Genomic DNA, 19,610 nt, shown 5'->3' with positions numbered 1-19,610 from the left:
AGATATACATTATATCATGACGTGTACATTATATGTAGGAGATACACATTATATCATGACGTGTACATTATATGTAGGAGATATACATTATATCATGATGTGTACATTATATGTAGGAGATATACATTATATCATGACGTGTACATTATATGTAGGAGATATACATTATATCATGACGTGTACATTATATGTAGGAGATATACATTATATCATGACGTGTACATTATATGTAGGAGATATACATTATATCATGACGTGTACATTATATGTAGGAGATACACATTATATCATGACGTGTATATTATATGTAGGAGATGTACATTATATCATGACGTGTACATTATATGTAGGAGATGTACATTATATCATGACGTGTACATTATATGTAGGAGATACACATTATATCATGACGTGTATATTATATGTAGGAGATGTACATTATATCATGACGTGTACATTATATGTAGGAGATGTACATTATATCATGACGTGTCTATTAGATGTAGGAGATGTACATTATATCATGACATGTCTATTATATGTAGGAGATGTACATTATATCATGACGTGTCTATTATATGTAGGAGATGTACATTATATCATGACGTGTCTATTATATGTAGGAGATGTACATTATATCATGACGTGTCTATTATATGTAGGAGATGTACATTATATCATGACGTGTCTATTATATGTAGGAGATGTACATTATATCATGACTTGTCTATTATATGTAGGAGATATACATTATATCATGACGTGTCTATTATATGTAGGAGATATACATTATATCATGACGTGTCTATTATATGTAGGAGATGTACATTATATCATGACATGTCTATTATATGTAGGAGATACACATTATATCATGACGTGTACATTATATGTAGGAGCTATACATTATATCATGACGTGTCTATTATATGTAGGAGATATACATTATATCATGACATGTCTATTATATGTAGGAGATGTACATTATATCATGACGTGTCTATTATATGTAGGAGATGTACATTATATCATGACGTGTCTATTATACGTAGGAGATATACATTATATCATGACGTGTCTATTATATGTAGGAGATATACATTATATCATGACGTGTACATTATATGTAGGAGATACACATTATATCATGACGTGTACATTATATGTAGGAGATATACATTATATCATGACGTGTACATTATATGTAGGAGATATACATTATATCATGACATGTCTATTATATGTAGGAGATATACATTATATCATGACGTGTACATTATATGTAGGAGATACACATTATATCATGACGTGTATATTATATGTAGGAGTTACACATTATATCATGACGTGTACATTATATGTAGGAGATACACATTATATCATGACGTGTACATTATATGTAGGAGATATACATTATATCATGACGTGTCTATTATATGTAGGAGATATACATTATATCATGACGTGTACATTATATGTAGGAGATATACATTATATCATGACGTGTACATTATATGTAGGAGATACACATTATATCATGACGTGTACATTATATGTAGGAGATATACATTATATCATGACGTGTACATTATATGTAGGCGATATACATTATATCATGACGTGTACATTATATGTAGGAGATATACATTATATCATGACGTGTACATTATATGTAGGAGATATACATTATATCATGACGTGTACATTATATGTAGGAGATATACATTATATCATGACGTGTACATTATATGTAGGAGATACACATTATATCATGACGTGTATATTATATGTAGGAGATGTACATTATATCATGACGTGTACATTATATGTAGGAGATGTACATTATATCATGACGTGTCTATTATATGTAGGAGATGTACATTATATCATGACGTGTACATTATATGTAGGAGATATACATTATATCATGACGTGTACATTATATGTAGGAGATACACATTATATCATGACGTGTACATTATATGTAGGAGATATACATTATATCATGACGTGTCTATTAGATGTAGGAGATGTACATTATATCATGACGTGTACATTATATGTAGGAGATATACATTATATCATGACGTGTACATTATATGTAGGAGATACACATTATATCATGACGTGTATATTATATGTAGGAGATGTACATTATATCATGACGTGTACATTATATGTAGGAGATGTACATTATATCATGACGTGTACATTATATGTAGGAGATGTACATTATATCATGACGTGTACATTATATGTAGGAGATATACATTATATCATGACATGTCTATTATATGTAGGAGATATACATTATATCATGACGTGCACATTATATGTAGGGGCTATACATTATGTCATGACGTGTCTATTATATGTAGGAGATGTACATTATATCATGACGTGTCTATTATATGTAGGAGATGTACATTATATCAGGACGTGTCTATTATATGTAGGAGATGTACATTATATCATGACGTGTCTATTATATGTAGGAGATACACATTATATCATGACGTGTACATTATATGTAGGAGCTACACATTATATCATGACGTGTCTATTATATGTAGGAGATATACATTATATCATGACATGTCTATTATATGTAGGAGATGTACATTATATCATGACGTGTCTATTATATGTAGGAGATGTACATTATATCATGACGTGTCTATTATATGTAGGAGATATACATTATATCATGACGTGTCTATTATATGTAGGAGATATACATTATATCATGACGTGTACATTATATGTAGGAGATACACATTATATCATGACGTGTACATTATATGTAGGAGATATACATTATATCATGACGTGTACATTATATGTAGGAGATATACATTATATCATGACGTGTACATTATATGTAGGAGATATACATTATATCATGACGTGTACATTATATGTAGGAGATATACATTATATCATGACGTGTACATTATATGTAGGAGATACACATTATATCATGACGTGTATATTATATGTAGGAGATGTACATTATATCATGACGTGTACATTATATGTAGGAGATGTACATTATATCATGACGTGTCTATTATATGTAGGAGATGTACATTATATCATGACGTGTACATTATATGTAGGAGATATACATTATATCATGACGTGTACATTATATGTAGGAGATACACATTATATCATGACGTGTACATTATATGTAGGAGATATACATTATATCATGACGTGTCTATTAGATGTAGGAGATGTACATTATATCATGACGTGTACATTATATGTAGGAGATGTACATTATATCATGACGTGTACATTATATGTAGGAGATATACATTATATCATGACGTGTACATTATATGTAGGAGATACACATTATATCATGACGTGTACATTATATGTAGGAGATATACATTATATCATGACGTGTCTATTAGATGTAGGAGATGTACATTATATCATGACGTGTACATTATATGTAGGAGATATACATTATATCATGACGTGTACATTATATGTAGGAGATACATTATATCATGACGTGTATATTATATGTAGGAGATGTACATTATATCATGACGTGTCTATTATATGTAGGAGATGTACATTATATCATGACGTGTCTATTATATGTAGGAGATGTACATTATATCGTGACATGTCTATTTTATGTAGGAGATGTACATTATATCATGACATGTACATTATATGTAGGAGCTATACATTATATCATGACGTGTACATTATATGTAGGAGATGTACATTATATCATGACGTGTACATTATATGTAGGAGATATACATTATATCATGACGTGTACATTATATGTAGGAGCTATACATTATATCATGACGTGTCTATTAGATGTAGGAGATATACATTATATCATGACGTGTACATTATATGTAGGAGATATACATTATATCATGACGTGTCTATTAGATGTAGGAGATGTACATTATATCATGACGTGTACATTATATCATGACGTGTACATTATATGTAGGAGATGTATATTATATCATGACGTGTATATTATATGTAGGAGATGTACATTATATCGTGACATGTCTATTTTATGTAGGAGATGTACATTATATCATGACATGTACATTATATGTAGGAGCTATACATTATATCATGATGTGTACATTATATGTAGATGTACATTATATCATGACATGTACATTATATGTAGGAGATATACATTATATCATGACGTGTACATTATATGTAGGAGATGTACATTATATCATGACGTGTCTATTAGATGTAGGAGATGTACATTATATCATGACGTGTACATTATATCATGACGTGTACATTATATGTAGGAGATGTATATTATGTCCTAACATGTCCGCTATTTGTAGGATGTCTACGTTATGTCATGACATATTCATTATTTGTAGAAGTCGTACATTATAAGATCTCCCGCCATCAGAACATAAATCTCCCCCTTTTTTAAGGTTTCGGGGGCATGGAGGTCATTTTTAGCTTCCTCTGAACGTTCACCACCTCGTTCCGGCATTGTTGCTCCCTCAGCAGCTCCGTGTTCTTCTCCTCCAGCTTTCTCTTCTGGACTTGCTGGAGTCGGTATTGGTGGATGAGATGGAGCAGCTCCTGTCTCAGGCTCTGGTTTTCCTCCTTGACCCTGGTGCTCACCTCCTGCAGGGCCTTCTTGGCCTCCTCCTGGGCCTTCTGGGTCAGCTGGTTGAGCTGCTGCTCAGAGTTCTGCTGACATTGGGTTTTCCCTCGCAGGAAGGCGCTCTTCACCCTTAGGAGGGCCCCGGCGTGCTTCCCCCGGTGGGCCAGGACGTCATCACCCAGACGTTTGATGAGTGACATTTGCTCCTTCTGAAGCCTTCTCATGGGCTCCAGTTCCTCCAGTTCCCTCCTCAGGTTGGTGAGTTCGGCTTCTCTCCTGAGCAGGAGATCCCTCAAGGTCTGTTCTTCGGCAGAGAATTTGTCCTCCAGTTCTTGCTTGTGTTGTTGGATGTTCTGCAGCTCCCGCTGGTTCTGGTCGTTCAGGCTGATGATGACGTCCTGGCGGCGCTGGCTCCTCTTGCTCATGTACAGCAGGTACTCCTGGCTCTCCACTCGGACCCTCTCGGCCTCTTCTTGAAGGAACTCATTGTCCCTCCGCAGCTGCTCCAGTCGTCTCCTCAGTCCCTCCTGCTCTGCCCCCAGCTGGTTGTGTTCTTCCTGCAGCCGTTCTTCCTTCTCACTGACCACAACCTCCGTCTCTTCACATCCCTCCTCCACCTGCTCAGGAACTTCAGCTCTGGAGGATTTAGATGGTTTTCTTGGTGACTTCTTCTTCGGTGGCATCTGCAAAATAAAGAAGAAAAGTAATTGCAGATTTATAAAATTCATCATCTCCAACTCCACAACCTCTGACTTGGAGACACAGGGTTAAAGAAAGACAAAATTAAAGCAAAAACGCTACGTAATAATATAAATCCATGTGGCTGTTCACACCTCGAGTTTCTCACGTCCCTTCCCTGTGACCGAAACAAGATTCTGAATACGAAGCTGCGGTCTCACCCGTGTGTGCCCAAATTATTACACACATGTCCTACCAGGGCGGCATCTTATCCACACCCAGATTTTAAGTCTCTCGTCCTTTCTTAGTCAGCCATCAGCTCAGAAGTCCTGTCCGTCATATCGCCGAGCTCAGGAGTCCACTCCGTTACGTCGCCGAGCTCAGGAGTCCTTTCCGTCACGTCGCCGAGCTCAGGAGTCCACTCCGTCACGTCGCCGAGCTCAGGAGTCCACTCCGTCACGTCGCCGAGCTCAGGAGTCCACTCCGTCACGTCTCCCAGCTCAGGAGTCCAGTCCGTCACGTCGCCGAGCTCAGGAGTCCAGTCCGTCACGTCGCCGAGCTCAGGAGTCCAGTCCGTCACGTCGCCGAGCTCAGGAGTCCAGTCCGTCACGTCGCCGAGCTCAGGAGTCCAGTCCGTCACGTCGCCGAGCTCAGGAGTCCAGTCCGTCACGTCGCCGAGCTCAGGAGTCCAGTCCGTCACGTCGCCGAGCTCAGGAGTCCAGTCCGTCACGTCGCCGAGCTCAGGAGTCCAGTCCGTCACGTCGCCGAGCTCAGGAGTCCACTCCGTCACGTCGCCGAGCTCAGGAGTCCACTCCGTCACGTCGCCGAGCTCAGGAGTCCACTCCGTCACGTCGCCGAGCTCAGGAGTCCACTCCGTCACGTCGCCGAGCTCAGGAGTCCACTCCGTCACGTCGCCGAGCTCAGGAGTCCACTCCGTCACGTCGCCGAGCTCAGGAGTCCACTCCGTCACGTCGCCGAGCTCAGGAGTCCACTCCGTCACGTCGCCGAGCTCAGGAGTCCACTCCGTTATATCTCCTAGCTCAGGAGTCAACTTCGTCATATCGCCGAGCTCAGGAGTCCACTCCGTCATATTGCCTCCTCCGCAGCGCGCACATTATGTAGTATCCTCCGCAGCGCGCACATTATGTGGTATCCTCCTCCTCTACAGCGCGCACATTATGTAGTATCCTCCTCCTCTACAGCGCGCACATTGTGTAGTATCCTCCTCCTCTACAGCGCGCACATTGTGTAGTATCCTCCTCCTCTACAGCGCGCACATTATGTAGTATCCTCCTCCGCAGCGCGCACATTATGTAGTATCCTCCTCCGCAGCGCGCACATTATGTAGTATCCTCCTCCGCAGCGCGCACATTATGCAGTATCCTCCTCCGCAGCGCGCACATTATGTAGTATCCTCCTCCGCAGCGCGCACATTATGCAGTATCCTCCTCCTCCGTAGCGCGCACATTATGTAGTATCCTCCTCCTCCGCAGCGCGCACATTATGTAGTATCCTCCTCCGCAGCGCGCACATTATGTAGTATCCTCCTCCGCAGCGCGCACATTATGTGGTATCCTCCTCCTCCGCAGCGCGCACATTATGTGGTATCCTCCTCCTCCGCAGCACGCACATTATGTAGTATCCTCCTCCTCCGCGCGCACATTATGTAGTATCCTCCTCCGCAGCAGCGCGCACATTATGTAGTATCCTCCTCCGCAGCAGCGCGCACATTATGTAGTATCCTCCTCCTCCGCAGCGTGCACATTATGTAGTATCCTCCTCCGCAGCGCGCACATTATGTGGTATCCTCCTCCTCCGCAGCGCGCACATTATGTAGTATCCTCCTCCTCCGCAGCGCGCACATTATGTAGTATCCTCATCCTCCGCGCGCACATTATGTAGTATCCTCCTCCTCCGCAGCGCGCACATTATGTAGTATCCTCCTCCGCAGCGTGCACATTATGTAGTATGCTCCTCTACAGCGCGCACATTATGTAGTATCCTCCTCCGCAGCACGCACATTATGTAGTATCCTCCTCCGCAGCACGCACATTATGTAGTATCCTCCTCCGCAGCGTGCACATTATGTAGTATCCTCCTCCGCAGCGTGCACATTATGTAGTATCCTCCTCCGCAGCGCGCACATTATGTAGTATCCTCCGCAGCGCGCACATTATGTAGTATCCTCCTCCGCAGCGTGCACATTATGTAGTATCCTCCTCCGCAGCGCGCACATTATGTAGTATCCTCCTCCGCAGCGCACACATTATTTAGTATCCTCCTCCTCTACAGCGCGCACATTATGTAGTATCCTCCTCCGCAGCGCGCACATTATGTAGTATCCTCCTCCTCTACAGCGCGCACATTATGTAGTATCCTCCTCCGCAGCGCGCACATTATGTAGTATCCTCCTCCTCCTCCGCAGCGCGCACATTATGTAGTATCCTCCTCCGCAGCGCGCACATTATGTAGTATCCTCCTCTGCAGCGCGCACATTATGTAGTATCCTCCTCCTCTACAGCGCGCACATTATGTAGTATCCTCCTCCGCAGCGCGCACATTATGTAGTATCCTCCTCCGCAGCACGCACATTATGTAGTATCCTCCTCCTCCGCAGCGCGCACATTATGTAGTATCCTCCTCCTCTGCAGCGCGCACATTATGTAGTATCCTCCTCCGCAGCGCGCACATTATGTAGTATCCTCCTCCGCAGCGTGCACATTATGTAGTATCCTCCTCTGCAGCGCGCACATTATGTAGTATCCTCCTCCGCAGCGTGCACATTATGTAGTATCCTCCTCCGCAGCGCGCACATTATGTAGTATCCTCCTCCTCCGCAGCGCGCACATTATGTAGTATCATCCTCCTCCACAGCGCTCACATTATGTAGTATCCTCCTCCTCCACAGCTCTCACATTATGTAGTATCCTCCGCCTCTACAGCGCGCACATTATGTAGTATCCTCCTCCGCAGCAGCGTGCACATTATGTAGTATCCTCCTCCTCCTCCGCGCGCACATTATGTAGTATCCTCCTCCTCCGCGCGCACATTATGTAGTATCCCCCTCCGCAGCGTGCACATTATGTAGTATCCTCCTCCTCTGCAGCGCGCACATTATGTAGTATCCTCCTCCTCCGCAGCGCGCACATTATGTAGTATCCTCCTCCTCCGCAGCGCGCACATTATGTAGTATCCTCCTCCGCAGCGCCCACATTATGTAGTATCCTCCTCCGCAGCGCGCACATTATGTAGTATCCTCCTCCTCCGCAGCGCGCACATTATGTAGTATCCTCCTCCTCCGCAGCGCGCACATTATGTAGTATCCTCCTCCGCAGCGCGCACATTATGTAGTATCCTCCTCCGCAGCGCGCACATTATGTAGTATCCTCCTCCGCAGCGTGCACATTATGTAGTATCCTCCTCCGCAGCGCGCACATTATGTAGTATCCTCCTCCGCAGCGCGCACATTATGTAGTATCCTCCTCCGCAGCGCGCACATTATGTAGTATCCTCCTCCTCCTCCGCGCGCACATTATGTAGTATCCTCCTCCGCAGCGCGCACATTATGTAGTATCCTCCTCCGCAGCGTGCACATTATGTAGTATCCTCCTCCGCAGCGTGCACATTATGTAGTATCCTCCTCCTCAGCGTGCACATTATGTAGTATCCTCCTCCGCAGCGCGCACATTATGTAGTATCCTCCTCCGCAGCGCGCACATTATGTAGTATCCTCCTCCGCAGCGCGCACATTATGTAGTATCCTCCTCCTCCGCAGCGTGCACATTATGTAGTATCCTCCTCCGCAGCGTGCACATTATGTAGTATCCTCCTCCTCCGCAGCGTGCACATTATGTAGTATCCTCCTCCGCAGCGCGCACATTATGTAGTATCCTCCTCCGCAGCGCGCACATTATGTAGTATCCTTCTCCGCAGCGCGCACATTATGTAGTATCCTCCTCCGCAGCGCGCACATTATGTAGTATCCTCCTCCTCAGCGTGCACATTATGTAGTATCCTCCTCCGTAGCGCGCACATTATGTAGTATCCTCCTCCTCCGCAGCGTGCACATTATGTAGTATCCTCCTCCTCCGCAGCGTGCACATTATGTAGTATCCTCCTCCGCAGCGCGCACATTATGTAGTATCCTCCTCCGCAGCGTGCACATTATGTAGTATCCTCCTCCTCCGCAGCGCGCACATTATGTAGTATCCTCCTCCGCAGCGTGCACATTATGTAGTATCCTCCTCCTCCGCGCGCACATTATGTAGTATCCTCCTCCGCAGCGCGGACATTATGTAGTATCCTCCACCTCCGCAGCGCGCACATTATGTAGTATCCTCCTCCTCCTCCGCAGCGTGCACATTATGTAGTATCCTCCTCCGCAGCGCGCACATTATGTAGTATGCTCCTCTACAGCGTGCACATTATGTAGTATCCTCCTCCTCCTCCTCCGCGCGCACATTATGTAGTATGCTCCTCTACAGCGTGCACATTATGTAGTATCCTCCTCCTCCGCAGCGTGCACATTATGTAGTATCCTCCTCCTCCTCCTCCGCGTGCACATTATGTAGTATCCTCCTCCGCAGCGCGCACATTATGTAGTATCCTCCTCCGCAGCGCGCACATTATGTAGTATCCTCCTCCACAGCGCTCACATTATGTAGTATGCTCCTCTACAGCGTGCACATTATGTAGTATCCTCCTCCACAGCGTGCACATTATGTAGTATCCTCCTCCTCCGCGCGCACATTATGTAGTATCCTCCTCCGCAGCGTGCACATTATGTAGTATCCTCCTCCGCAGCACGCACATTATGTAGTATCCTCCTCCTCCTCCGCAGCACGCACATTATGTAGTATCCTCCTCCGCAGCGCGCACATTATGTAGTATCCTCCTCCGCAGCGTGCACATTATGTAGTATCCTCCTCCGCAGCGTGCACATTATGTAGTATCCTCCTCCGCAGCGCGCACATTATGTAGTATCCTCCTCCGCAGCGTGCACATTATGTAGTATCCTCCTCCGCAGCGTGCACATTATGTAGTATGCTCCTCTACAGCGTGCACATTATGTAGTATCCTCCTCCGCAGCGCGCACATTATGTAGTATCCTCCTCCTCCGCGCGCACATTATGTAGTATCCTCCTCCTCCGCGCGCACATTATGTAGTATCCTCCTCCGCAGCGTGCACATTATGTAGTATCCTCCTCCGCAGCGTGCACATTATGTAGTATCCTCCTCCGCAGCGCGCACATTATGTAGTATCCTCCTCCGCAGCGTGCACATTATGTAGTATCCTCCTCCGCAGCGTGCACATTATGTAGTATCCTCCTCCGCAGCGCGCACATTATGTAGTATCCTCCTCCGCAGCGTGCACATTATGTAGTATCCTCCTCCGCAGCGCGCACATTATGTAGTATGCTCCTCCGCAGCGTGCACATTATGTAGTATCCTCCTCCGCAGCGTGCACATTATGTAGTATCCTCCTCCGCAGCGTGCACATTATGTAGTATGCTCCTCCTCCACAGCGCGCACATTATGTAGTATCCTCCTCCGCAGCGCGCACATTATGTAGTATCCTCCTCCGCAGCACGCACATTATGTAGTATCCTCCTCCGCAGCGTGCACATTATGTAGTATCCTCCTCCGCAGCGCGCACATTATGTAGTATCCTCCTCCGCAGCGTGCACATTATGTAGTATGCTCCTCCTCCACAGCGCGCACATTATGTAGTATCCTCCTCCGCAGCGCGCACATTATGTAGTATCCTCCTCCGCAGCGCGCACATTATGTAGTATCCTCCTCCTCAGCGTGCACATTATGTAGTATCCTCCTCCGCAGCACGCACATTATGTAGTATGCTCCTCCTCCACAGCGCGCACATTATGTAGTATCCTCCTCCGCAGCGCGCACATTATGTAGTATGCTCCTCTACAGCGTGCACATTATGTAGTATCCTCCTCCGCAGCGCGCACATTATGTAGTATCCTCCTCCGCAGCGCGCACATTATGTAGTATCCTCCTCTACAGCATGCACTGACTGTTGCGGAGAAGAAGCGGAATGTCACTGCGGATTTCAGCCTTTGCAATGCAGAAACTGAAATCTGTGGCGTCCGCTGTGTTTTCTGCAATGTCTGAATCACCTGTCAAATATGCAAATGTCGGTGCAGATTTATTGTGTAATTGCCCCAAATCTGCACCAACATTTGCAGCGGTAAAACTCCGCTATGTCTGAACGTGGCCTAAAAGTAGATTATTACCGCAGCTCTGGATGTGACTGGAGTATAAACAGAATATCACTGCAACTCTGACTGTGACTGGAGTATGAAACATGATATAACAGTTACATATTTACCACAGCTCTGGATGTGACTGGAGTATATAAGACATGACTATAACAGCAGAATTGGGACTGCAAATCTATAGTATAAAACATAATGTAATACCGGTATAGTGACTGCAGCTCTGGATGTGACTAGAGCATAAGCGTACTGCAGCTCTGGATGTGACTACAGAATAAGAGTACTGCAGCTCTGGATGTGACTGGAGTATAAGAGTAGAATATTACCGCAGCTCTGGATGTGACTGGAGTATGAGTAGAATATTACCGCAGCTCTGGATGTGACTAGAGAATAAGAGTAGAATATTACCGCAGCTCTGGATGTGACTAGAGTATAAGAGTAGAATATTACCGCAGCTCTGGATGTGACTAGAGTATAAGAGTAGAATATTACCGCAGCTCTGGATGTGACTAGAGTATAAGAATAGAATATTACCGCAGCTCTGGATGTGACTAGAGTATAAGAGTAGAATATTACCGCAGCTCTGGATGTGACTGGAGTGTAAGAGTAGAATATTACCGCAGCCCTGGATGTGACTGGAGTATAAGAGTAGAATATTACCGCAGCTCTGGATGTGACTAGAGAATAAGAGTAGAATATTACCGCAGCTCTGGATGTGACTAGAGTATAAGAGTAGAATATTACCGCAGCTCTGGATGTGACTAGAGTATAAGAATAGAATATTACCGCAGCTCTGGATGTGACTAGAGTATAAGAGTAGAATATTACCGCAGCCCTGGATGTGACTGGAGTATAAGAGTAGAATATTACCGCAGCTCTGGATGTGACTAGAGTATAAGAGTAGAATATTACCGCAGCTCTGGATGTGACTAGAGTATAAGAGTAGAATATTACCGCAGCTCTGGATGTGACTAGAGTATAAGAGTAGAATATTACCGCAGCTCTGGATGTGACTGGAGTATAAGAGTAGAATATTACCGCAGCTCTGGATGTGACTAGAGTATAAGAATAGAATATTACCGCAGCCCTGGATGTGACTGGAGTATAAGAGTAGAATATTACCGCAGCTCTGGATGTGACTGGAGTATAAGAGTAGAATATTACCGCAGCCCTGGATGTGACTGGAGTATAAGAGTAGAATATTACTGCAGCTCTGGATGTGACTAGAGTATAAGAGTAGAATATTACCGCAGCTCTGGATGTGACTAGAGTATAAGAGTAGAATATTACCGCAGCTCTGGATGTGACTAGAGTATAAGAGTAGAATATTACCGCAGCTCTGGATGTGACTGAAGTAGTATAAGAGTAGCATATTACCGCAGTTCTTGATGTGACTGGAGTATATCGGACGCTGTGGAGAACTAGGAGGTCGGTACAGTAGTGTTCAGTATATGACAGGTCGCCTCAGGATCAGTCACCGGCCGCTCTGTCCCGTCTCCTCTATCATCCGTCTCTATGGTGACTGTAAACAGCGGCCGCTCTGTCCCGTCTCCTCTATCATCCGTCTCTATGGTGACTGTAAACAGCGGCCGCTCTGTCCCGTCTCCTCTATCATCCGTCTCTATGGTGACTGTAAACAGCGGCCGCTCTGTCCCGTCTCCTCTATCATCCGTCTCTATGGTGACTGTAAATAGCCGCCGCCTCTAGCTGCGTTGAAGGGAGACCTCTAGTGGAGAGCAGCGGAGCGGCAGCCGCGGTAATGTCCCGGTCTCCCGGTTCCCCGCTCATTATCACGTGATCAGGACGTGATCAGGACGTGATGGGTTTCGGGTTTCCGTTTCTATTTGGTTGAATTTATTGATATGAATCGTGAATGAGGTGAAAAGTGTGTGACGTGCTGAGACGGCCGGGGACAGCAGGGGGCGCTCCAAAGGATCATGTCATGCGTGTGATTTATGGGCGTGGTTTAAGGGCGGGGTAAAGGGCGTGGGTTAAGGGCGGGGCTTATGGTCATCATTGATCTGCGGTATAGGTGATCTGTACAACATACCGGGCCGGATAGATGGCGCCCCACCCCCATCATAATAAAACTGCCCCCACAGTATAATGCCCTATATAGTGCCCCCACACAGTATAATGCCCTATATAGTGCCCCACACAGTATAATGCCCTATATAATGCCCCCACAGTATAATGCCCTATATAGTGCCCCCCACACAGTATAATGCCCTATATAGTGCCCCCCACACAGTATAATGCCCTATATAGTGCCCCACACAGTATAATGCCCTATATAATGCCCCACACAGTATAATGCCCTATATAGTGCCCCCACACAGTATAATGCCCTATATAATGCCCCCCACACAGTATAATGCCCTATATAATGCCCCACACAGTATAATGCCCTATATAATGCCCCCACACAGTATAATGCCCTATATAGTGCCCCCCACACAGTATAATGCCCTATATAGTGCCCCCACACAGTATAATGCCCTATATAGTGCCCCACACAGTATAATGCCCTATATAATGCCCCCACAGTATAATGCCCTATATAGTGCCCCCCACACAGTATAATGCCCTATATAGTGCCCCCCACACAGTATAATGCCCTATATAATGCCCCACACAGTATAATGCCCTATATAATGCCCCCACAGTATAATGCCCTATATAGTGCCCCCCACACAGTATAATGCCCTATATAGTGCCCCCCACACAGTATAATGCCCTATATAGTGCCCCACACAGTATAATGCCCTATATAATGCCCCACACAGTATAATGCCCTATATAATGCCCCACACAGTATAATGCCCTATATAATGCCCCACACAGTATAATGCCCTATATAATGCCCCACACAGTATAATGCCCTATGTAATGCCCCACACAGTATAATGCCCTATATAATGCCCCACACAGTATAATGCCCTATATAGTGCCCCCCACACAGTATAATGCCCTATATAGTGCCCCCACACAGTATAATGCCCTATATAGTGCCCCCACACAGTATAATGCCCTATATAATGCCCCACACAGTATAATGCCCTATATAATGCCCCACACAGTATAATGCCCTATGTAATGCCCCACACAGTATAATGCCCTATATAATGCCCCACACAGTATAATGCCCTATATAGTGCCCCCCACACAGTATAATGCCCTATATAGTGCCCCCCACACAGTATAATGCCCTATATAGTGCCCCCACACAGTATAATGCCCTATATAGTGCCCCCAGACAGTATAATGCCCTATATAGTGCCCCCACACAGTATAATGCCCTATATAGTGCCCCCACACAGTATAATGCCCTATATAGTGCCCCCACACAGTATAATGCCCTATATAATGCCCCCACACAGTATAATGCCCTATATAGTGCCCCCACACAGTATAATGCCCTATATAGTGCCCCCACACAGTATAATGCCCTATATAATGCCCCCACACAGTATAATGCCCTATATAATGCCCCACACAGTATAATGCCCTATATAGTGCCCCCACACAGTATAATGCCCTATATAGTGCCCCCACACAGTATAATGCCCTATATAGTGCCCCACACAGTATAATGCCCTATATAGTGCCCCACACAGTATAATGCCCTATATAGTGCCCCCCCACACAGTATAATGCCCTATATAGTGCCCCCACACAGTATAATGCCCTATATAGTGCCCCCACACAGTATAATGCCTTATATAGTGCCCCCCACACAGTATAATGCCCTATATAGTGCCCCCACACAGTATAATGCCCTATATAGTGCCCCCCACACAGTATAATGCCCTATATAGAGCCCCCCACACAGTATAATGCCCTATATGGTGCCCCCACACAGTATAATGCCCTATATAGTGCCCCCCACACAGTATAATGCCATATATAGTGCCCCCCACACAGTATAATGCCCTATATAGTGCCCCCCCACACAGTATAATGCCCTATATAGTGCCCCCACACAGTATAATTCCCTATATAGTGCCCCCCACACAGTATAATGCCCTATATAGTGCCCCCACACAGTATAATGCCCTATATAGTGCCCCCACACAGTATAATGCCATATATAGTGCCCCCCACACAGTATAATGCCCTATATAGTGCCCCCACACAGTATAATTCCCTATATAGTGCCCCCCACACAGTATAATGCCCTATATAGTGCCCCCACACACAGTATAATGCCCTATATAGTGCCCCCACACAGTATAATGCCCTATATAGTGCCCCACACAGTATAATGCCATATATAGTGCCCCCCACACAGTATAATGCCCTATATAGTGCCCCCACACAGTATAATGCCCTATATAGTGCCCCCACACAGTATAATGCCCTATATAATGCCCCACACAGTATAATGCCCTATATAATGCCCCCACACAGTATAATGCCATATATAGTGCCCCCCACACAGTATAATGCCCTATATAATGCCCCCACACAGTATAATGCCATATATAGTGCCCCCCACACAGTATAATGCCCTATATAGTCCTTCCACACAGTATAATGCCCTATATAATGGCCCACACAGTATAATGCCCTATATAATGCCCCCACACAGTATAATGCCCTATATAATGCCCCCACACAGTATAATGCCCTATATAGTGCCCCCACACAGTATAATGCCCTATATAATGCCCCCACACAGTATAATGCCATATATAGTGCCCCCCACACAGTATAATGCCCTATATAATGCCCCCACACAGTATAATGCCCTATATAGTGCCTCCACACAGTATAATGCACTATATAGTGCCCCCACACAGTATAATGCCCTATATAATGCCCCCACACAGTATAATGCCCTATATAGTGCCCCACACAGTATAATGCCCTATATAGTGCCCCCACACAGTATAATGCCCTATATAATGCCCCCACACAGTATAATACCCTATATAGTGCCCCCACACAGTATAATTCCCTATATAGTGCCCCCACACAGTATAATGCCCTATATAATGCCCCCACACAGTATAATTCCCTATATAGTGCCCCCACACAGTATAATGCCCTATATAATGCCCCCACACAGTATAATGCCATATATAGTGCCCCCACACAGTATAATGCCCTATATAGTGCCCCCACACAGTATAATTCCCTATATAGTGCCCCCACACTGTATAATGCCCTATATTGTGTCCCAACACAGTATAATACCTTATATAGTTCCCCCACACAGTATAATGCCCTATATAGCGCCCCCACACAGTATAATGCCCTATATAGTCCTTCCACACAGTATAATGTCCTTTATAGTACCCCCACACAGTATAATGCCCTATATAATGCCCCCACACAGTATAATGCCCTATATAGTGCCCCCACACAGTATAATGCCCTATATAATGCCCCCACACAGTATAATGCCCTATATAATGCCCCCACACAGAATAATGCCCTATATAGTGCCCCCACACAGTATAATGCCCTATATAGTGCCCCCACACAGTATAATGCCCTATATAGTGCCCCCACACAGTATAATGCCCTATATAGTGCGCCCACACAGTATAATGCCCTATATAGTGCCCCCACACAGTATAATGCCCTATATAGTGCCACACACCGTATAATGCCCTATATAATGCCCCACACAGTATAATGCCCTATATAGTGCCCCACACAGTATAATGCCCTATATAGTGCCCCACACAGTATAATGCCCTATATAGTGCCCCCACACAGTATAATGCCCTATATAATGCCCCACACAGTATAATGCCCTATATAGTGCCCCCACACAGTATAATGCCCTATATAGTGCCCCACACAGTATAATGCCCTATATAATGCCCCACACAGTATAATGCCCTATATAGTGCCACCACACAGTATAATGCCCTATATAATGCCCCACACAGTATAATACCCTATATAGTGACCCCACACAGTATAATGCCCTATATAATGCCCCCCACACAGTATAATGCCCTATATAATGCCCCCCCCACACAGTATAATGCCCTATATAGTGTCCCACACAGTATAATGCCCTATATAGTGCCCCCACACAGTATAATGGCCTATATAGTGCCCCCACACCATATAATGCCCTATATAATGCCCCACACAGTATAATGCCCTATATAATTCCCCCACACAGTATAATGCCCTATATAATGCCCCCACACAGTATAATGCCCTATATAGTGCCCCCACACAGTATAATGCCCTATATAATGCCCCACACAGTATAATGCCCTAGATAATGCCCCACACAGTATAATGCCCTATATAATGCCCCACACAGTATAATGCCCTATATAATGCCCCACACAGTATAATGCCCTATATAGTTCCCCCACACACAGTATAATGCCCTATATAATGCCCCACACAGTATAATGCCCTATATAGTGCCCCTACACAGTATAATGCCCTATATAATGCCCCACACAGTATAATACCCTATATAATGGCCCACACAGTATAATGCCCTATATAATGCCCCACACAGTATAATGCCCTATATAATGCCCCACACAGTATAATGCCCTATATAATGCCCCACACAGTATAATGCCCTATATAGTTCCCCCACACACAGTATAATGCCCTATATAATGCCCCACACAGTATAATGCCCTATATAGTGCCCCCACACAGTATAATGCCCTATATAATGCCCCACACAGTATAATGCCCTATATAATGCCCCCACACAGTATAATGCCCTATATAATGCCCCCACACAGTATAATGCCCTATATAATGCCCCACACAGTATAATGCCCTATATAGTGCCCCCACACAGTATAATGCCCTATATAATGCCCCACACAGTACAATGCCCTATATAATGCCCCCACACAGTATAATGCCCTATATAATGCCCCCACACAGTATAATGCCCTATATAATGCCCCACACAGTATAATGCCCCCACACAGTATAATGCCCTATATAATACCCCCACACAGTATAAAGCCCTATATAGTGCCCCCACACAGTATAATGCCCTATATAGTGCCCCCACACAGTATAATGCCCTATATAATGCCCCACACAGTATAATACCCTATATAATGCCCCCACACAGTATAATGCCCTATATAATGCCCCACACAGTATAATGCCCTATATAATGCCCCCACACAGTATAATGCCCTATATAGTGCCCCTACACAGTATAATGCCCTATATAATGCCCCACACAGTATAATACCCTATATAATGCCCCACACAGTATAATGCCCTATATAATGCCCCACACAGTATAATGCCCTATATAATGCCCCACACAGTATAATGCCCTATATAATGCCCCACACAGTATAATGCCCTATATAGTTCCCCCACACACAGTATAATGCCCTATATAATGCCCCACACAGTATAATGCCCTATATAGTGCCCCCACACAGTATAATGCCCTATATAATGCCCCACACAGTATAATGCCCTATATAATGCCCCCACACAGTATAATGCCCTATATAATGCCCCCACACAGTATAATGCCCTATATAATGCCCCACACAGTATAATGCCCTATATAGTGCCCCCACACAGTATAATGCCCTATATAATGCCCCACACAGTACAATGCCCTATATAATGCCCCCACACAGTATAATGCCCTATATAATGCCCCCACACAGTATAATGCCCTATATAATGCCCCACACAGTATAATGCCCCCACACAGTATAATGCCCTATATAATACCCCCACACAGTATAATGCCCTATATAGTGCCCCCACACAGTATAATGCCCTATATAATGCCCCACACAGTATAATACCCTATATAATGCCCCCACACAGTATAATGCCCTATATAATGCCCCACACAGTATAATGCCCTATATAATGCCCCCACACAGTATAATGCCCTATATAGTGCCCCCACACAGTATAATGCCCTATATACTGCCCCACACAGTATAATGCCCTATATAATGCCCCACACAGTATAATGCCCTATATAATGCCCCACACAGTATAATGCCCTATATAATGCCCCACACAGTATAATGCCCTATATAGTGCCCACACACAGTATAATGCCCTAT

The 19,610-nt window shown here is 44.7% G+C and overlaps 1 protein-coding gene across 1 annotated transcript; it reads right to left on the bottom strand.

Annotated features, from left to right (window-relative positions):
• Positions 1–3,100: 3,100 nt before the first annotated feature.
• On the bottom strand, positions 3,101–13,092 carry LOC142711559 (coiled-coil domain-containing protein 166-like). Its single transcript, XM_075848583.1, has 2 exons — positions 12,931–13,092; positions 3,101–5,319 (listed from the first exon to the last, which is right to left on the bottom strand). Exon 2 carries the CDS (start codon positions 5,317–5,319, stop codon positions 4,453–4,455), a length of 867 nt encoding a protein of 288 aa, XP_075704698.1. The 5' UTR covers positions 12,931–13,092; the 3' UTR covers positions 3,101–4,452.
• Between the last annotated feature and the right edge of the window lie 6,518 nt (positions 13,093–19,610).

The sequence above is a fragment of the Rhinoderma darwinii genome, unplaced genomic scaffold (genome assembly GCF_050947455.1).
Source record: "Rhinoderma darwinii isolate aRhiDar2 unplaced genomic scaffold, aRhiDar2.hap1 Scaffold_429, whole genome shotgun sequence".
Classification (NCBI taxonomy): domain Eukaryota; kingdom Metazoa; phylum Chordata; class Amphibia; order Anura; family Rhinodermatidae; genus Rhinoderma; species Rhinoderma darwinii.
The sequence above is the reverse complement of the archived record's forward strand: the minus strand, read 5'-3'. Positions and strand labels throughout refer to the sequence as shown.